The sequence below is a fragment of the Amborella trichopoda genome, chromosome 6, assembly GCF_054954075.1.
Source record: "Amborella trichopoda isolate Santa Cruz 75 chromosome 6, AtrichopodaSantaCruz75HAP2 v2.0, whole genome shotgun sequence".
NCBI lineage: Eukaryota > Viridiplantae > Streptophyta > Magnoliopsida > Amborellales > Amborellaceae > Amborella > Amborella trichopoda.
The window spans coordinates 9,388,605-9,407,596 of record NC_142341.1 but is presented as its reverse complement, the minus strand read 5'-3'; the positions used below and the strand labels follow the sequence as shown (position 1 = coordinate 9,407,596).

Genomic DNA, 18,992 nt, shown 5'->3' with positions numbered 1-18,992 from the left:
TGTGGCTTTTTTTTTTCTTTTCCTTTTTTTTTATCCTTGTGTGAGACCGGTGTGAGTGAACATGTAGCTTGAGGCGTCTTCAACCTCTGATTGCTATTTGGTGAGAATTTCACAATATTCATTTCTTTTATTGTTAAGAAATTTCACAATATTCGATTCTATAGGACCTGATTGTTTGGAAACAGGAGCTCCTCAAATCATCCGATTTCAATTATTACAACAAAAGATAGTCGAAATAAGGGCTTTAGAAACTGCAAAGCTGACTTGGAATTGCTCGAGTTGGTTCAAATTAGTGGACATGTAATTCCAGTTTAAAGAGCCTTAGACTCTTGATTCCCTATGATTTTGAAATTATTTTTGTTTTCTATTGGATCTGTGTGAAGATCCAACTCAAGAATTGTGCAAATTGGACCAATTGACTTGGTCAATTTCCCATTTAGGGTCTGATTTCTGATAGGGTTGGGTTGTTAATTCTTGTCAAAAGCCTTGTTCAAGTGTTTGCTATTGCAAAGAAAAAGTAGAGGAGGGTCTTGACAAGACTTAGCAATATATAAGCACTTATTGTTGAGGGATTTTTTCTCTTGCGAAGGACAAGTTTAAAAGTACTTTGCTTAACATATAAGCAAAAAGCCCAACCAATAGTTAAACCTTGCTATCACTGGTTTTGCATGTTGCTATCACTAGCAAAGCCAGAACAAAAAGCAAGCAATTAGCTGGTCGAAAGCCTATAAGCAACGACTAGCGCGAAAGCCGTTCGCAAACGAGCATATGTTTTTTTGCTTGTCTTCGCTGTCTTGAAAGGAAGAAGCAATGGCTAGCCTAGCGTGAAAGCGATTGCGCTAACATGCATCCATTTTTTACAAGAAAGAACGCCTTTCGCACTAGCCGTAGTTTGTTGGCTTTTGAGCCAAAGACAAGCAAGAAACCGAATGCGGGTGAGCACAATGGCTTTTGTGCTTGGCTAGTTGTTGCTTGTTGCAAGAAGATAGATGTACGTTAACGCAATGATATTCGCGTTAGCCGTTGCTTCTTGCTTTCCAGCCAGTGAAGACAAGCGAAAAAACAGATGCCCGTTAGTACAACGGCTTTTGCGCTAGCCATTACTTCTTACTTTCAAGTTGTAGTTTGTTGGGCTCTAGTGCACTCTAGCAAAAAAATGGATGCAAGTTCGCACAACGGCTTTCAAGCTAGCCATTGCTTGTTGGCTTTAGAGCTTATGCTTGTTGGATTTTTGCTGCTGCCCAATCCGACTAGAGTGCTTTGATATGTAGCCAACGAGCCTCGAGCGAGAAGATGTGTAGCATCAAAGCACTCGCGACAATGACAGGTAGCCAAGTCTTGTCAAAACACTTGTTGCTGAGGGATTTGACCTTGCTACTACTGGCTTTGCTCATAGCCTACATTGCCTTCCATAAGGATATGGAGGCTCAAAAGTTTAAGAAACTTATTTTTTTCTTCCAAGGAATAAATTTAGAATTCAATTAAGGAATGGCAAATATGAAAATAAGGCCATCTGTTTGTAAGATTTATGAAAAATGTCGACTGATTTTTAGGCGAGGATGAATTATAGTAATTTGTTCCAATCTGAAACATAAACATACAGAGGGGTAATTTTTTTATTTCTAAAAGAAGACTTCACAAGGTGCCTAACACTACTTTCATAATCTCGTTCTTTTTATTTTGCTTCACAATAACTCAGGATCCAATCCCATAGAGATGATGAATCCTTATCTAGAATCAATGGATTAATTGAATCTTGATGATACTGAATTAGATCAATATCATGAATAACAATATCTATCAAATTAATTCATCTTTGAGAATTGAACAGCATAACATAAGAAGATCCTTTATCCATACTAAATCCAAAAATGTGATTCCTCGTCCAATCAAGAATTCCATTGAATTTCTCATATTTTTCCACTATTTCCTTTCTATAATTCATCCTCCTACTTAAATACAATGGTATCCATTATCAAATAAAGTAGTCTTCCTCTTAACGAATGCCCCAGCGAGTTTAGCGCAACGTCAAAGCCCAACCAAACCAAGTACATAAGAAAGAGCCCTATTATTTTGCACTATTTAAACTTATGTACAAGCAACTTCTAGGCTTGCTATAAGGTATAGAGGGCCCGCAAACCATCCATTAAAATGTTTTGGCTCCCACCATAAATTTTAGACCTGGGCATCAAACAACGAAAGAACTTCTATATGAACACATACCAACTCTGTCAAGCTATAGATTTTAGAGGGATATTAAATCCAGATGACTTTCCTCTTTAAGTTTTGAGAAGAATGGTTCGATAGGAAATACCATCAGATCAAGAAGGATCCGCATAGCCCAGGGTTTTAAAGCTCATTATGGGATATTGGATGGGCCCCTCCACTCATTTGGATCGACTATTTCCTACCTATATCTCTCATTCTCTTATTATTTCCTATCTTTATCTGTCATTCTCTAAGGTTAAAAAAAAAAATTAAATTTTTTAAAAAATAAATTACATAAAATGAGAATAACTGGGTTTTCTAACCAAGAACCAATTCTACTAATAGAGCCACCCAGCTGAGGACTGATTCCCTGTTCCTTAAAGGAACTAGGTTGGTCCTCTACCATATTCGACATGCATCAGCAATTTTAAAAAACTTGTTATTGTTCAAAAAAAAAAAAAGCTTAACCACTTGTAATTAAAAAAAAAGGTATACAACAAGACTGACAAGTCACATTCACCAGACCGTTAGATTTGAGTAGTTTGAGACGTGCGACTGCCTATGCTCAAAGTAGAAAATAGAATTTTTCAAATTTTGTGACATACCCCATGCTAGAAACTGCTCATCTAATATTTTGTCGGTTAAAAATGATTGTGACCCCCTTTTACTAAAAGTAAATATAAAAAAACGTACATACATATTGGAAAACCTTAAACTACACCACATAAGGACTGACCGTAGGCCACGGTCCGTGGCTAAGTTGGCCGGATAAACAAATATGTAACGCGAACCTCAAATTTTGTCAAATTGCAAGTGTAGATATCATGCTTACTCTTAAATTGGTTACTAGAAATCCGTGGTTGACATCACAATTAACACGGTGCCTCAACATCATGCTGCAAAGCTGAATGAAATAAGGATCAAGCCACTTGGGTCATGAATATTAAACATAAGGGTTGCAATTGACCAAGTGGCCTGGCTTAACCCTAAAAAGCTGGGGTCTGGGCAACATGATGTGGCTCAAGGGCCAGGCAACCACAATCCAAGGGTAAGGCCCGACCGTACTTGGGCTTGGACTATTTTTTGGATTTTATTTGGCCCAGTCCAGCTTGTATAGGGCTAGGGCCGGGCTTGGGCCTGGACCAATGCTTCTTTAGCTGGTCAAGACAGGCCAGGCCTAGACTAGCCCTATGCCACATTGTCATTAGGCTTTGTCCTTTTGACAAATAACTTTCAAGAAGCTTAAATGTGAGCAACTTATTTTAATTTATTTTGGTCGGAAGTTATGGATATCCATGAGAATTTGATGATTTCATTCGAACTTGTTTATAAAGAGGCCAATTGTGTAGTTGATGTCCTTGCTAAGTTTGGTGCGAACCAGAAAGTATTTTTAGTTTCTAGTGATTTGATTAATGTACAATTCCTTTGTATTTTTTCAATTTATTAATAAAATAACACAATCTTTTGTATCTCAATTTATTAATAAAATAACATAACATTGTCAAAAAAACTAAAAAATTTATTTTAATTTATTTGAAAAAAATATATAATGAAGCTATTTATCTGTGGTACAAAAGGGTCTTGGATGCGAAATTGGGCCTAGAGTATTTTTCCTCCCCACAACAATGCAACATAGCCACCTTCCCGCTGGATGGAGCGATAGGATTCGTTCCTTGCATCCAATCATCAAAGCCAAGTAGCCCCGACCCGTTAAAAGTACTTTCGGATGGTGTGGATGTTGGGTTACCATGCTTGCTCCAACAGAAGAAAAAAATCATAACTTTTGCCCAAGAAAGGTATGACTTCAATCCATTCTTCTCCACCCTTACCACTGCATAAATTACATATTCTCTCTCTACAAATCTCTCTCTCTCTCTCTCTCTACAAATCCAAAATTTCATATAGGGAAGTCATACCAGTCCCTCCTTCACAAACAAACGCCCCAACCATTTAAAACAGCAAATCCGATCCCACATAAAACCAAACTGCTCGAACGAAAAAGCTAGAACCAAAAGACCCCACATTACAGGCTCCAATGCCATCCGTTGTGGCTCCATCGGCCGAGCGCCGCGCGGCGCGCTATGCCCGTCGGCCGAGCCAGGCAGTGGCGGAGCGCATGGCGCGGGCGCTCCGCCACCGCCTCCTACTCCTTGACCGTCCCTCCCCCAACACCTTCTTGGTCCTGGGAGCCACCTCTAACGTGTACACTGTCACCCTCTCGACCTCCCCCTCCTGCTCATGCCCGGACCCCCGTGCCCCCTGCAAGCACATCCTCTTCGTATTGGTGCGAGCCCTGGACCTAGCCCTGACCGACCCTCGCCTGTGGCAGCGCGCTCTCTTGACCACCGAGGTGGCCGACCTTTTGGCACGCGCCACCTCGTCCGCAGCCCCTCTCGCAGGGCCAAAGACCCGCACCCGCTTTGAGGCAACTCGCGTGGCTCAGGGCCACGGTGATGGGGTGGTGCGGGGGCGAGGGGGGTTGTGTCCGGTGTGTTTCGAGGGAATGGACGACGAGGGGGAGGTTGTTGTTTGCGGAAGGTGTCGAAATGGGCTGCACAGGGAATGTTGGGGGGAGTGGAAGAGGAGAGGGGGGAGGAGGAGGTTGAGGTGTGTGGTTTGTAGGGGGGTTTGGAGAGAGGAGAGAGAGAGTGGGGGTTATGTGAATTTGGGGGAGGAGGTGGAGGAAGAGGAGAATTGGGGTGGGGAGAGGGGGATTGAGGAATTGTATCCAGAGACTTGGGGTTGGATTAGGAGGTGGCAGGAAAGAGATGCCTGAAAAAGGGGGTTGGAATTTGTATAACATGCTTCTCTCTTCTGTTTCAATGGATGAAATTTGGTTCTCATAAACAAGAAAATATTTTTGGAAATGATCAACAAAATCAATTATTGTTCCAAAGTAAAGACATCTGGTCAGTTCTTAACCATATAATTAATCACTTTTAGCGTAAAATTTAATCGATGAAAGTGTGTTGTAATATTTGAAAAATTTTATATTGTATTTTTTGCTCAACTAATAAAGCATCCTCAATCACCTGGTTTCAAATATTAAGGTTAATGATAATTGTAACCTCCTTGTATCAAATGATATCATTATATATATCTTTTATAATTTAATTGTCAACACTGTGACTTCTCATTTTGTTTGTTGTTGCATTGTTATTAACCTTTCGTTGATTTACGTAAAAAAAAAAATGTTAACATTTAGTCGACTCTTAACAATGTAATTCTTTTCTTAACAATATAAGTTTTCTTTTTGTTTGCAATTTCATTGCTATTGATGGCTGTTAAAGTAAGGTCTTCTTCTTATTTCACCACAAAATTATAAATAATCGACCAAATAGATCATTATATTACTCATTCCCCCTTAAAGCCTCTCTCTCTCTCTCATCGGTTTAGGTGGAAAAAGAAAATCTTTTTTATTTCCGAGTTATATAAAGAATTATCCATTTATGTTATTTTGACGGATAATATAAGAAATAAAAGCATGAGAAGTTGCAATCATTTTACTAATTTCCTAGCCAAGTTTCCACAAAGTAATGCTTAATGCCCAAGAAAGAAATGAACCAAAATGAAAGAAAATATTGATGAAAATAGAATCCTGGGTCGCGAACAACGATTTGAATAATGATGAAGATGAAGAAAGAGAATTGTTTTCACACTTGGCACCCATGATCAATAACCCTTTGTGGAAGTTCATGCTACTGTTGAATTCTTTTCTACATTCTATATCCATGCTCACTTCTCCAAACCTATGATGGGGGACTAATTTCTATTGAACTTCCATTTGAGGTGAAAACATGTGTGATAGGTATAGAAAATAACCACTAGCAAATAATCTACCAATTTTATTATCCCCAATATGATTTCTCTTAATGACATGCACGACCTCCTCTATGTCACGCCCAATAAATTACAACATTCATATTTTGAGTTAATGTAGAATTTATCCATTGATTAGGTTATCGTAAATAATAACATGGTTTAGAAAACATCGTTATCCTATCGTCAATGCCCATTAGATGTAGGGGTGGCAATGGGTCTGGTTGGGGTCTTGAACCTCGACCCGATAGGGCCTAACTTCGATCTGGGTTTAGAACCTAACAAAAAAATTTAAAAACGATATTCTAAACAATATATTTCAAATATATATACTTAGTTTGTAATAATATTGGATGAGTAAAACGAATTAATAAATGTTTGATATTTTGATGTGATACTAGTTTCACTATGAGAAATTATTTTTTGAAAATTATAAGATGGAAGTGTTTTCTAATATTTTTGAATTATTTTGATACAATATTATTATATTATCTTATAATAAATAATTATACAGACATCCAAACATGAGGATGTCTCAGTATTCACATATTTTTACAAAATAATGAATGTATAAAATGCATCACTTCTGAATTGGTTTAGAAACTAAAAGAACACTATTTTTAGAGATTTATAGTGATTTTTCAAAAACAATTGGAACAAAAACTGTCGATTCTACCGATTCTCTTATCTGATTCACCGATCCGACACGAGTATCGGTGACAGATTCAAGTCACCGATCCTTTTTTCTAAACCTTGCTTGTACCCAACATCCATTGTCCATGCAATCATACATTGTATTGAGAAACTAAAAAAGGCAAAAAAAAAAGAACTTGGCAGCCAAACAGCCAGCGACAACTCATCATCCATTATGTTTGGATAAATACCATTAGATGGTACCATATTCTATGTAAGGGGAGGGGGTATGAAATTTTTTTCTCATTTTTTTCTTTTCCAAAAATAGAACTTTTTTATCGAATTATTCTCATTTTGTGGCCTTACAGTCAGCCTCACCCTATGGCTATCTCAACTTCGGTTGCCATGCTCTTTTGTGAAGCTCAAATTTGATGGATGTTCTCTCTCTTTGGGAAAAAATAGAAAGGCGAACAAACCTTGAGCTTCTCCATGTGGAAAGCAGGATATAAGATCCTCCTGTTCTCACCCATTTCTCACATTCCGTACCCACAATCCCCCCAAACAACATCTTCGTTAACGCGCTCAGTTGGTTTCTCGAAGTGGCCAGATTTACTGAGAGGACCTCTTTCACCAGCTCAGGTTCCATTACAATTACTCTTGGAGTCCTTCCAAACCATGTTACACATATTTTGCCAACTCAACAAATTGCAAGAGAGAGACACCACTACTCATTAAACAGTAAACAGAGAATTTATTCACAAAAGAAAGAGTAAATGAGAGAAGAAGAAGTGTACATACACTAGTTAGAATAATCTTTGTGTGAGCGCAGGGTTTTCTATCTCAATTAATCCATGAAAAAATAGACTTAAAATGCAACTTATAAACTGAAGGTGAATTTGTAGAGTACCGTTAAGTCTTGACGGTTTGGACAAATATGGGGATGAGTCGAGGAGCGATCTGATTCGAAAGCTCGATAGACTTCGAATAGGCTTCTCGGATAAGCCGAATGCTGTCCTTTACAGTCCCAAACAGGAACTTGTAAGGAGGGCCGGCCCCTAATCCCTTGCTTCTCCAAGTGCTTTTCAAGGGCTCTAGGCCTCCACCATATTCCATAACCTATTCTTAAAGCAACCCATAATACAAGAAGAGCAAAACAAAGAAGAAGAACACCTTCCTTGGCTGCCGTGAGTGATAGGAAATGGGTTTCCTTGTTCAATCTCAACACCCCTCTATGAGCACTTATACGTACATGGGGCGTAAGAGGCTGTTGTTGAAAGCTGTGAATACTTTTGATTCCATCTCTTTCCTCTACACATTTATGTATTTTTTTTTTGGTGAGGAATGACCGGATATGATCCAGGAGAGGTGTGAATACTTTTGATTCCATCTCTTTCCTCTACACATTTATGTATTTTTTTGGTGAGGAATGACCGGATATGATCCAGGAGAGGTGACATCGAAAGGCTGTCCGACCGTTTAGTGGTTTCTCTTGCTTTCTCATCTTCTCTCTTCCCCTTCATTATTCTATCCCCTCCACGTCTTCTTGATTTCTTAACCCTCGAACCTTCAAACTCTCTCAAATCCTCATCAAAAGGGGGAGCCAAAAGGGGCGGTTGCGGCACACACCTTTTCTTTGATCTTTTCTCTATCATAAAAAGAGAGGTACAACGGTTTTTAAGAAAGGTTTCTCTGCCGGCGAGCGTCAAAAATCCAAAGACGACCAGCTGGCGACTCCACTCAGAACACATCACCCCAAAGTTGGTCAGGTTTATTTGGAAATTCACTTTGCACATAAACCCACGCATGAACACGGCCACCAGCCCCTCCGTGGTTCACATTTGCACATATCTCTGCACCCCATGAAGTGTGGCCATAAAACCGCCCCATCACGTGCATCACATAGCGAGGCTGGCACCTCTAAAGCCGGACGCTCTGCTCCACCTCGGATCAGCCTCAAAGCCACCCCAAACACATCTCTGGATGGTGCACAGGCCCAATACTGTCCCTAACTCTGATGGGAAAAGCCAGCAATACATGCCCCCTACTTCCTATAACCTCGCCATCCTACCCAAGCGTCTTACAACCTGGTACTCAAAAAGCTTCCTCCTGAGTACCCTCTTATCATCTCCCTCGGCACCTCATGAAGCTTCCTCCTGAGTACCCTCTTATCATCTCCTCGGCACCTCATATGTATGCCTGCTCCTGAGGACGGGCTCAGGGCAAAACCCCTCCCCTAAAACAGTTGGAACAACCTCCTCACCTCTCAGCCAAATATGAGCTACCCAAAACAGTCGTGAAATCCCTCACCCCATACCATCATACTCTGTCCGAACTAATGGTTTAAAAAACGGATCGGTGATCAGGATTGGGCACCCAAAAAATTGATCCGGATCGGCGAATCGACGATCCGGATCGAGAATCGGGTGAATCGGTTAGAATAAAGCTTAAAAAAATCCAAAAAAATTATTAAAATTCATTATAAATATTGTTTTTTAGGAACTCCATTAAGAATTTTCATGTTTTTGAATGAATATGCGAATATTGATATGTTCTTTCCCTGCATGAACCGCCATTCAGCATTTAATTTACATCACACAAAAGGATAAACATAGAATTATCATGGAATAAGTATATCAACATACATGGACTACAATAAAGCATAAAATTAATAATATATGATCTAAAAATAAAATGATAGACGACGTTATTGTTCTTCTTGGTCACGCTGGTGCCATTGATTGAATTCGTTTAACAATTCATTGATTCGATCTAAAAACGAATATCGATATTAGCAGGCGTCTGACTATTTTAGTGTTTTGTTGCGTTCCCAATCCAAAATCCCCGAAGCTTATCCATCCTTCATGCTCACCTGCACCGTCGTGCTCATCCCTACACTGTTGTTGTTGGGACTCGATATGTGAATAATATGGCTGGGATAGGGTGGCCTTAGAATCATCATCTCTCTCATTTTGTCTTTAAATAATATGGATTAAAAAAAAAATTTAACAAATTTTCAAAAAAATCGATCATGGATTAAAAAAAAAAATCACAAATTTTCAAAATCTTCTATCATAGATTACAAATAAAAATTCGATCATGGATTTAAAAAAAAAAATCACAAATTTTCAAAAAATTCTATCATGGATTACAAAAAAAAATTCGATCATGGATTAAAAAAAACAAATCACAAATTTTCAAAAAATTCAATCATGGATTACAAAAAATTCGATCATGGATTACAAAATAAAAAAAACATAAAAAAACAAAAAATTCAATCGTGGATTACAAAAAAAGAAAAAAACAATTCGATCATGGATTACAAAAAATTCAATCATGGATTACAAAAAATTCTATCATGGATTACAAAAAATTCTATCATGGGTTATAAAAAAAAAAAAAAAATTCGATCATGGATTACAAGAAAAAAAAACAAACATTTCGATCATGGATTACAAAAAATTCGATCATGGATTACAAAAAATTCTATCATGGATTACAAAAAATTCGATCATGGATTACATAAAATTCGATCGTGGATTACAAAAAAAAGCAAACAAAAAATTGGATCGTGGATTACAAAAAAAGAAAAAAACAATTCGATCATGGATTACGAAAAATTCAATCGTGGATTACAAAAAACTCTATTATGGGTTACAAAAAATTCGATCATAGATTACAAAAAAAAAAAAAACATTTCGATCATGGATTACAAAAAAAAAACAAACATTTCGATCATGGATTACAAAACATTCGATCATGGATTACAAAAAATTCTATCATAGGTTACAAAAAAAAAAGAAAAACAAAAGAAAAAATTCGATCATGAATTACAAGAAAAAAAACAAACATTTCGATCATGGATTACAAAAAATTCGATCATGGATTACAAAAAATTCTATCATCGGTTACAAAAAAAAACAAAAAAACAAAAAATTCGATCATGGATTACAAAAACAAAAAAAAAACAATTCGATCATGGATTACAAAAAAATCGATCAAGTATTACAAAAAAATCTATCATGGATTACCAAAAATAAATAAATAAATAAAAAGAAAAAAAAAAAAATTCCGTACGGGACTCGCCGGTTCTGTACAGTGAATCGGCGAGTCACTGTGCAGAATCGTCCGATTCTCTCTAGAACCGGACGATTCCCGTTTTTTTCACCGATTCGATCCGTCCATGACGATTCCCGAGTCGAACCGGGCGAGTCCGGTTCGACTCGACGTTTTTTTAAACACTGGTCCGAACTGATGAACTTTGCCTTAAACTTGTATGAGGCAAGCCAACCACTGTGGATCACGGTCCCAGTTTCAATTTTTGGAACGTGTGTATTGGAACTTGCGGATCAAACACTGGAAGGGTATGAAGGCCCCCCTCATAAAACGAAGAACACCGGCGTCTCCCGAGCTAGAAGACCTGTTGAAGAATAATTCATTCTACCCAAAAAAGGGGTGAACCTTTTTTCCAAGGATAGTTAGCTAGCAATGTTTTTAGTAATCCAAAGGAAACAATAAGAGATAGTGGATAGGGCAAATTAAGCACTTTCACTTCCATTACCCAACATGTTTTTTTGGTGGTAGAATAGAAACCAATTACTAAAAAACATTGGGGATGGTTTATGTTCATACACAAATGGCAGTTAATCTTATTAAACTATCTTAATGAGATTAATACTTTGCCTTTGTTTGATACATCCTGGTATTATATATATAATGTTATTTAATTTTAAACTTTTTTGTGGAGTTTAATTATTTTAGTTATTTTATGGCTAAAAATATGTGATTATCAACAAATTACTACGAATAAAGGAAAAATAACTTTTCAAATAGATAAACACACATAAAACTACCTATGAATTTATAGCAGATAATCTTATGAGAGACACTGTCAAACAACAAACAATTCAATATGAACATTATTTTTATCGTAACAGTGAATTATTAGAGGAGTACATCCAAACAAGCCCGTAGTATACACAAGTATGCGGAAAAGAAACTCGTACACGTTATGAAAATGGTCCAAAAAAAGACGGCACATACATGATAGCTCATTGTTTGCTATTCTAAATTTTCCTTTGTTTGTTTTTCACATTCATGATTGTAGTCGTCGAGATACTTGGTATTAGTATCTCATACCAACATCCCTTCGTTCATGATTCTTCCATTCCTCCATGCACGACCAAAAACTTTAGAAGTGGCCAACAACTCATTACCCGTAAATAATTGTAGATAGATGCAGGTTAGGTCGGAGGTAGTGTTTGCAAAATTGGAACCGCTTAGTTAGATCTGAACCGATCACATGTCGATTCTGATTTTGGTCAGTTTTGGTGATCTGGCAGGAAAATTATTTTTTTAAAATTAAAAAATAATTATATAAAATTTCAAAAAATGAAGGATTTGTTTGTAATGAATTTTTCAATGTTTTCAGCATTTCAGAAAATATTGGAAATTATTTTGGCCATTAAATATTTATTTTTACATTTCTCTGTCTTTTTAAAAAATTTCAAAAATACCCCTATGTATAAATTGATTTTTTAAAATTCATTTTTTTCACTAATTTTCAACTTTATTTGGATGTGATTTGTTTAATCATGCTTGAAATATACTTTTTATATTTTTTAGAATTTTTATTTTTTGAACATTTTTTTGACCGGTCAGGACTTGCCTGGTTAGGCCGGTTGAACCGGCCGGTTACCGATTACTCGGTATAGGCCCTTGGCCGGTTTCTAACGCCGGTTAAATTTTCCGAACACTAGAGGTTTTTTGTTTCATTCCAAATTTTGACAAGGTAATATAATCATTCCAGTGAGTGTAATAGACACATTGAAAAATAAAATAAAAGAAGCACTCTAAAACTGCCTAAAAAAGGTCATGCCCAAAGACCGAACGATTGCCATCCATTTTCTGGACGATCAAATCTAAGTGTTTAGGAGCTTGAACTCATATTTTTTCTTTCTTAATTGGATTTACAAAGCTATATTATAGAGATTACCAAAATTTTATCAAACAAGTCCTCTAGGTGTTCTACGAAATTGGAGCCAATGTACAATTTGCTCCAATTTGAGTATGCTATATAGGATAAAAAGAACATATAAAAGAAGAGTAGCCATGGCTATATGCACCGCTTTCCTTTTGCCATTCCCTGACTCATGGATAGCAAGAACATGGATCACAAACCAGCCCCAAGAAGAAATAGGTGAAATTTTCTTTGTGCTGTACCCAAACAAGCAAGAGGATTTTTTGTGCATTATGGTATTAATCATGAGCAGGTGTACTATGATCCCTTGGGAGCATAGTTTACTTATACTCGGTTAGAAGACCTACTTAGAAGGATTTTTTTTTTTTCAAAATGGAATTTTGGGATTAACTTAAAAACTACTCGGTGATTTAAAATTGGAGTTTTCTAACAATTAGATCTCACCATATAAATTCAGATGGTCTCTATTGAATCTCGAGACATTATTATTTTTTCAAATGCATAGAGGGAAAAATTAGGAAATTATTTGTATTCAGGTTAAATTTGGAGTCCTAAAATTAATTCTAAATTGGGTTTTACCTAATGGAGATATGGACATTCTACTCTCACAATAATATCTTTTGGCATTAATCACGAATCACCCATATGAATTGGACCAAACCTGGGTCAACTCTAAGCTTGGACCCATCCTGGAACTTATGGGATTAGGTCGAGCCCAAGTCAGGGTCGAAAAAACTCGACCATACTTGACATTTGTGCATAATATATATGTATTTATACAACATTAGTTATATATTATAAAACATATATATTAAATTTTATTTTTCTTTTGTCTAAACTTTGGTCTTGGCTTGACCCAATAGCTTGGGTCCAGATCCTTGACTTGGACGCAACACGAGCCTAGGCCGAATTGGATCCAGTTGGGTTGAGAGTATGTTAGGGTTGATCTTTTTTCTATTTTTTTTTTTTTTGACAAACATCACACAATTTTGTTAAATATAAAGAGAAACTGCAATCGTTACAATCACATGAAGGAATCTGACGCTTCTAAACTCTCCAAAGAAGCCCCACCTTTAGTTAAGCCGTCAACAATCTCATTTGCCTTCTTATAAAAATGTCTAAATAAAACCTCCGTCTGATCACAAGTTAGGGTTGATATGTTCCCAAAATGACCTTTTAGCATCCCTAGTTGTTAGAAGTTGCTTTCTCTTATGGTATAAAATCAAATGCACGAGTAGATTTACTTGTGGTGGAAGGAGCCACGAAGTCCCCTATTCTAGATGTACAATATGCTCATGCATGAGCATCAATACGCTCTCTTGGACTTTTGTTATCTAGCGTGCATATAGATTGATACACTATTGGTACATCATTATTGTAGGCCAATGGAAAAGTATTAGGTATTGTATACTATGAGACTATTTATTTTTTGTATTAGGAGGTCACAATCATTCTTAGCCACTGGATATGATATTTAATGGATTGAAGTGTGTCATAATATTCAAAAAAATTTGTTCTGGACATTGTGCCTAGTCGATGACATATTCCTAACCACCTGATTTCTCATCTAATGATCAATAGTTGTTGTGAGATCCTTGTACCAAGATAAATGGTCTGATTGTATACATTTCCAAAGTGTTATTAATATAAACGAAGATAAATTTATCAAAATGTATCAAAGAGATGAACTATATCATGTTTTATTTATTTATTTGGATTTAATTTCATAAATCTCATCAAAATACACATGATCATGAGATGAAATATGTAAAGATGTATAAAATATTAAATAGTTAATAAATTAAATGTATTTTGATAAATTTCTCTTGAAGAAAAAGAAAAAGGTAATCACGATAGTATCAATGTAAGTTACGAGAATTAAATGCTTTCATAAATGAGCACGTATAGCATACTCTTGCAAGATCATACTAAATAGTTACTCCTATAGATAAAAGACCTAGTTAAGAGAATTTTTAATGATATGTATAATCACAATATGAGTATATTCAACATAAATAAAAATATAATTTGAGATTTTTAGGTTGGCCTGGGATAGAGAGAGGGCAAAAATGGTGAGTGGAGAAGGCAGTTATGGGGATAATAGTAATGGAAAGGAGGATGATGGTGGGAATTGTATGATCCCTTTTGTATATTTTGATTTGAAGTCTCTTTCATATTCTACTAAAATATTACAAAAGTTGTCATTTGTTCATTTTTCTCTTCCTTCAGATGATGTTTTTGGGTTGGGAGATTGGGCAAGAAGGGCTTGGGGCTTGTCCTATATTCCACAGGTGAAAGCTTTGGGAGCGCCTCATGTAGCTTTTTGCCTAAGCTATGAAGATGACAAAAAAAGGGTGATTCATCACAGATTTTTTTAGTTTGTAAGAGAACAGTTACTCTAGATATTTGGTGTCTTAGAGTGCATATTTCTCATGTCCCGATGAAAGAGACTTGGATTCGTTTGTGGGCCATACCTTTTCATGCTTAGAACCTTGGTGTGATTCATAAACTTGCAAACTTACGTGGGAGTTTTTCTAGGGTGGACTGGGATCTGTTGAAGAGCGAGGGGATGAGGTTTGTCAGAGTAAAATTTCTTCTTAACATATTTTATCCGGTTCATAAGAAGTTAAGATTGAGGGTGGACCACGATGATTTTGTTATTGAGGTGACTGTGGAGGGCACTTCGGTAGACCCAACCAAGGATACAAATGCCGTGAATAAGCCATCCATAGTTATAGATCATGGTAGGGATTTACATAATGATGGGTGGACTTTGGTTCAATTGAAAAATAAAAAAATCAAGAAGACTTTACACCATGGAGAGCTTGAACCAGTAGGTAACTTTTGCAATCACAAAGGTCCATCCATGGTGAAGCCGTACAAGACCAACAACCATGCCAATCAGAAGCGTACATGTGGCATTGAAATTTCAAATTTTAACAGGCCAGTATATTCTATATTGCCTCCTTCTGTTATGAACAATGGAATAAAAAAAAAACATAAACATATTTGGGTACAGAAGAAAAATATTAATCCTTCCGATACTCTAGGATATAAGGATTTAGAAAGATTGGTTTTTTCAAATTTGGATGATAGGGATGTGAATGATAATTCCATTGCTTTTAAGGAGGTGATGATTTTAGAAGCTAAGGGCATATCGGGTGAGTGTGATATTTCTATTAATTGTGCAACTTTCTTAGAGGATTCTAGATATGACCGGTATCTCTTGTGCCCACCAAAATTTGATGCTTTTCTCTAGGGAAGTACCAGTTACCTAGAAAAGTGGGGAGGTTTTGTGTTAGAGAAGTCATGCCTCTCGCCTTATGTAGCTAGGGAGAGGAAAGATAGTATTGAGAATTTCTTGACAGACACAGCCTCATTGTTGTGTATAAAAAAATTTGCATTACTATATATGTTCCTTTCATTCATCTTCAAGATGCTTCTGGCCAAGCTACTGCCTTACAGACTTGTAGCAAAGAAGAAGAACAAGGTGCACACCGTTCGTGAGGGAGATTTTCCCTTTATGGGAGTTTTGGTAATGCTTAATGATGAGGAAGTGGAGGTGCTGCTAGATGAACAATAACTTAACCAACAGATGGTAATGGGAGTCATTGATGAGGAACTAGAACATATACTTAATGATGCGGGTCTGATCCAGCCTATTCTTGCTATCCCTCCAGTGCCAAGTGTAGATGGAGTTCATATCGTCGAAGAGGATAATGTGAATCCTGTTCTGGGATAAGGGGATTTGGTGCATGTGCTTCAACCTGAAGTGGTTGAGAACTTGGATGATGTGGATGCAAATGCTAGAGAAGGGGTGATGGCTTTTGTGTCGCACCCATTAGCAGTTCTAACTGCAGATGTGAGAGATGGGAAACTACCACAAGAGGTTGTAGGGTCAAGCAAATGTTAGATGATATGGGAGTTGACTTTAATGTTTCCATTGGGGTGATTCTATAAGACATTAAAGAAAATGTAAAAAAAGAGAAGTCCGGCCAGACCAAGCAACAGGAGAAGAATGAAAGTCATTCAAATGGTGGACCAGAGGTTTGCAAACATGGGAAAAGAAAAGCTAAAGCGGCTATTAACCTACCCGCTCTTCGGCTAGGGTGGCAGCGAGAGGAGGTCTGAAAGATTTTGCAAAAGAGCTAACTGTCGATGAGATTTAGGTCAGTTAGTAATTCTTAGTGATGATGAAAGTGATTCTGATGGACAACCAACTGCCAGCTTGGAATCCACCAGTGATGGTTGCTGACCCATCATTGGTTAATAAAGATTGTATCTTGGAATGTCCGTGGACTAAGAGATGCTAGGAAGCAGGAAATTCGTTTTTTGATAGCATAGCACAAGCTAGATATTATGATGTTGCAGGAAACGAAATTGCTTAGTTCTACGATTAGATATATTATGGATGTTTGGAGTTTGTTTGAGGTTCAATTTTGTGGGATGGATTATGTAGGAGCATCTGATGGTTTATGGACATTTTGGGACCCATTTGTTTTGAGTTGTGTGAATGTTATCCACATTTCTCATTGTTTGGGTGTTGTTTTTTAAGGATCTTTTTCTTATTTTTCATTGGTTGTTATTGAATATATATGGACCAAATATTGTGGCCTTCAAGCATGAATTTCTGATTGAAATATAGAATGCGGTGAATGATATTGGTTTACCTACTTGTGTGGGTGGGGACTTCATTTTTATTCGAAGGCCTAATAGAACTTCTTCTGATGTTTCTTTTAATTTTGGAATGTGCATGTTCCATGAATTTATCATGTCCAGTAGTTTGCTTGAATTGTCTACTAATGGATGTTCGTACAACTGGTCCAATAATAGTACCATTAATCTTATCATGAGCAAACTTAATATATTCTTGGTATTTGTTGATTGGGAAAGAAATTTTTCTTTAGTTGGAGTTAAGTCACTCCCAAAATTATCATTTGATCATATTCCCCTGTGCCTTGGTACGTCTAATGAGGTGGTGGGACCTAGACTGTTTAGAAAGGAGAATGCTTGGCAAATGGAGAGTGAGGTGAGGGATATTATTAGGAACACATGGTGTAATACTATTAGGTATGGGTGGTGTGGTTTCAAAGTCATAAAAAACTGCTTAATGTGAAGCATATATTAATTGAGTGGAAGAAGTCTTTAAGATTCAATCTTCAAAATAAGATAAAACTTGTTGTCCAAGAGATCAGTCAACTGGATAATAATATTCAAGTGAATGGAGACGTTATTGAAGTCATTTTGGCTCGAAGACCACAATTTCAAAATGAGCTACACAATCTCCTAATACAAGAGGAAGTGTATTGGCGGCAGAGATCGAGGGTGAAATGGCTAAAAGAGTGGAGATCTAAATACATCATACTTTCATGCTATTGCAAATGTAAGGAGGAGACATAATGATATATTGGTAATTACTTTTCCAAATATTGCTGAAAATGATATGGTGGGGTGGAAAAGTAAGTTTGTTAGTCATTTTGAAAAGGCTTTCACCAGTGAACATCGTTTTGAAGTTAAGTTCCTTAGAGTACCTTTTAAAAGACTTAATGAAAGTAAGACAAAAGAACGTGAAATCCTAGCTTCCATGGAAGGGATTAAGTGAGTTGTTTTCTTGCTGGCAGGTGATAAAGCACCTGGGCTGAACGGATTCCCTTTAGCATTCATCCAAACTTTCTGAGAAATGCTAAAACTAAATGTCTTTACTATGGTGAGAGAATTTTGGGACTGTGGGGTTGTAGATAAAAGTATAAACTCGACTTTTAATGCTTTGATTCTAAAGTATGATGTAATAGTAAATCTAAATGATTTACAACTTATCAGTCTCCTCACGAGTTTATACAAAATCATTGCAAAAGTTCTCGCCAATAGGTATAAAATAGTTCTCCCTGATGTGATTTCTAGTCCTCAATCTGTATTTATCAAAGATAGAATTATCACGAATGGCATACTTATTGCTCAAGAGTGTTTGCACTCAAGAGATTTAAGTGGGGATCAGTGTATTATTATGAAGTTTGTACCCAAGAGTCAGTTGGGGGTTTGGGTATCAAAAAACTTAATGTGTTAATCAAACTTCATTAGCTAAATGGTGGTGGATATCTTTGGGAGATAACGACTAGCTATTGAAGGTGATTCTTGTGGCAAAATATGGGATGGATAAAAGTAACTTTATTGGAAGGGGAGGATGAGGCAGGTTCCAAATTCAAACTTGGAAAGTAATTGCTAATAAGGAAATAGTATTGAGAAATATTAGATGAGTGGTTGGAAATGGGGTATCGGTTGAGTTTTAGTCTTCTCGATGGTTGGGGGATGGACCTTGAAGGTTATGTATAGAGACCTTTTTGAATGATGTGTGCCC

General features: G+C 36.8%; 1 protein-coding gene across 1 annotated transcript; it reads left to right on the top strand.

Annotated features, from left to right (window-relative positions):
• Positions 1-4,157: 4,157 nt before the first annotated feature.
• LOC18438036 (SWIM zinc finger family protein / mitogen-activated protein kinase kinase kinase (MAPKKK)-like protein) lies at positions 4,158-5,251 on the top strand. The gene has a single exon (XM_006848228.2). The coding sequence runs from the start codon at positions 4,244-4,246 to the stop codon at positions 4,982-4,984; it is 741 nt and encodes a 246-aa protein (XP_006848291.1). The 5' UTR covers positions 4,158-4,243; the 3' UTR covers positions 4,985-5,251.
• The last annotated feature ends 13,741 nt before the right edge of the window (positions 5,252-18,992 follow it).

Coding starts and splice junctions, on each gene's coding strand:
- LOC18438036 (XM_006848228.2), top strand. CDS start 4,244: ATGCCATCCGTTGTGGCTCCATCGGCCGAGCGCCGCGCGGCGCGCTAT.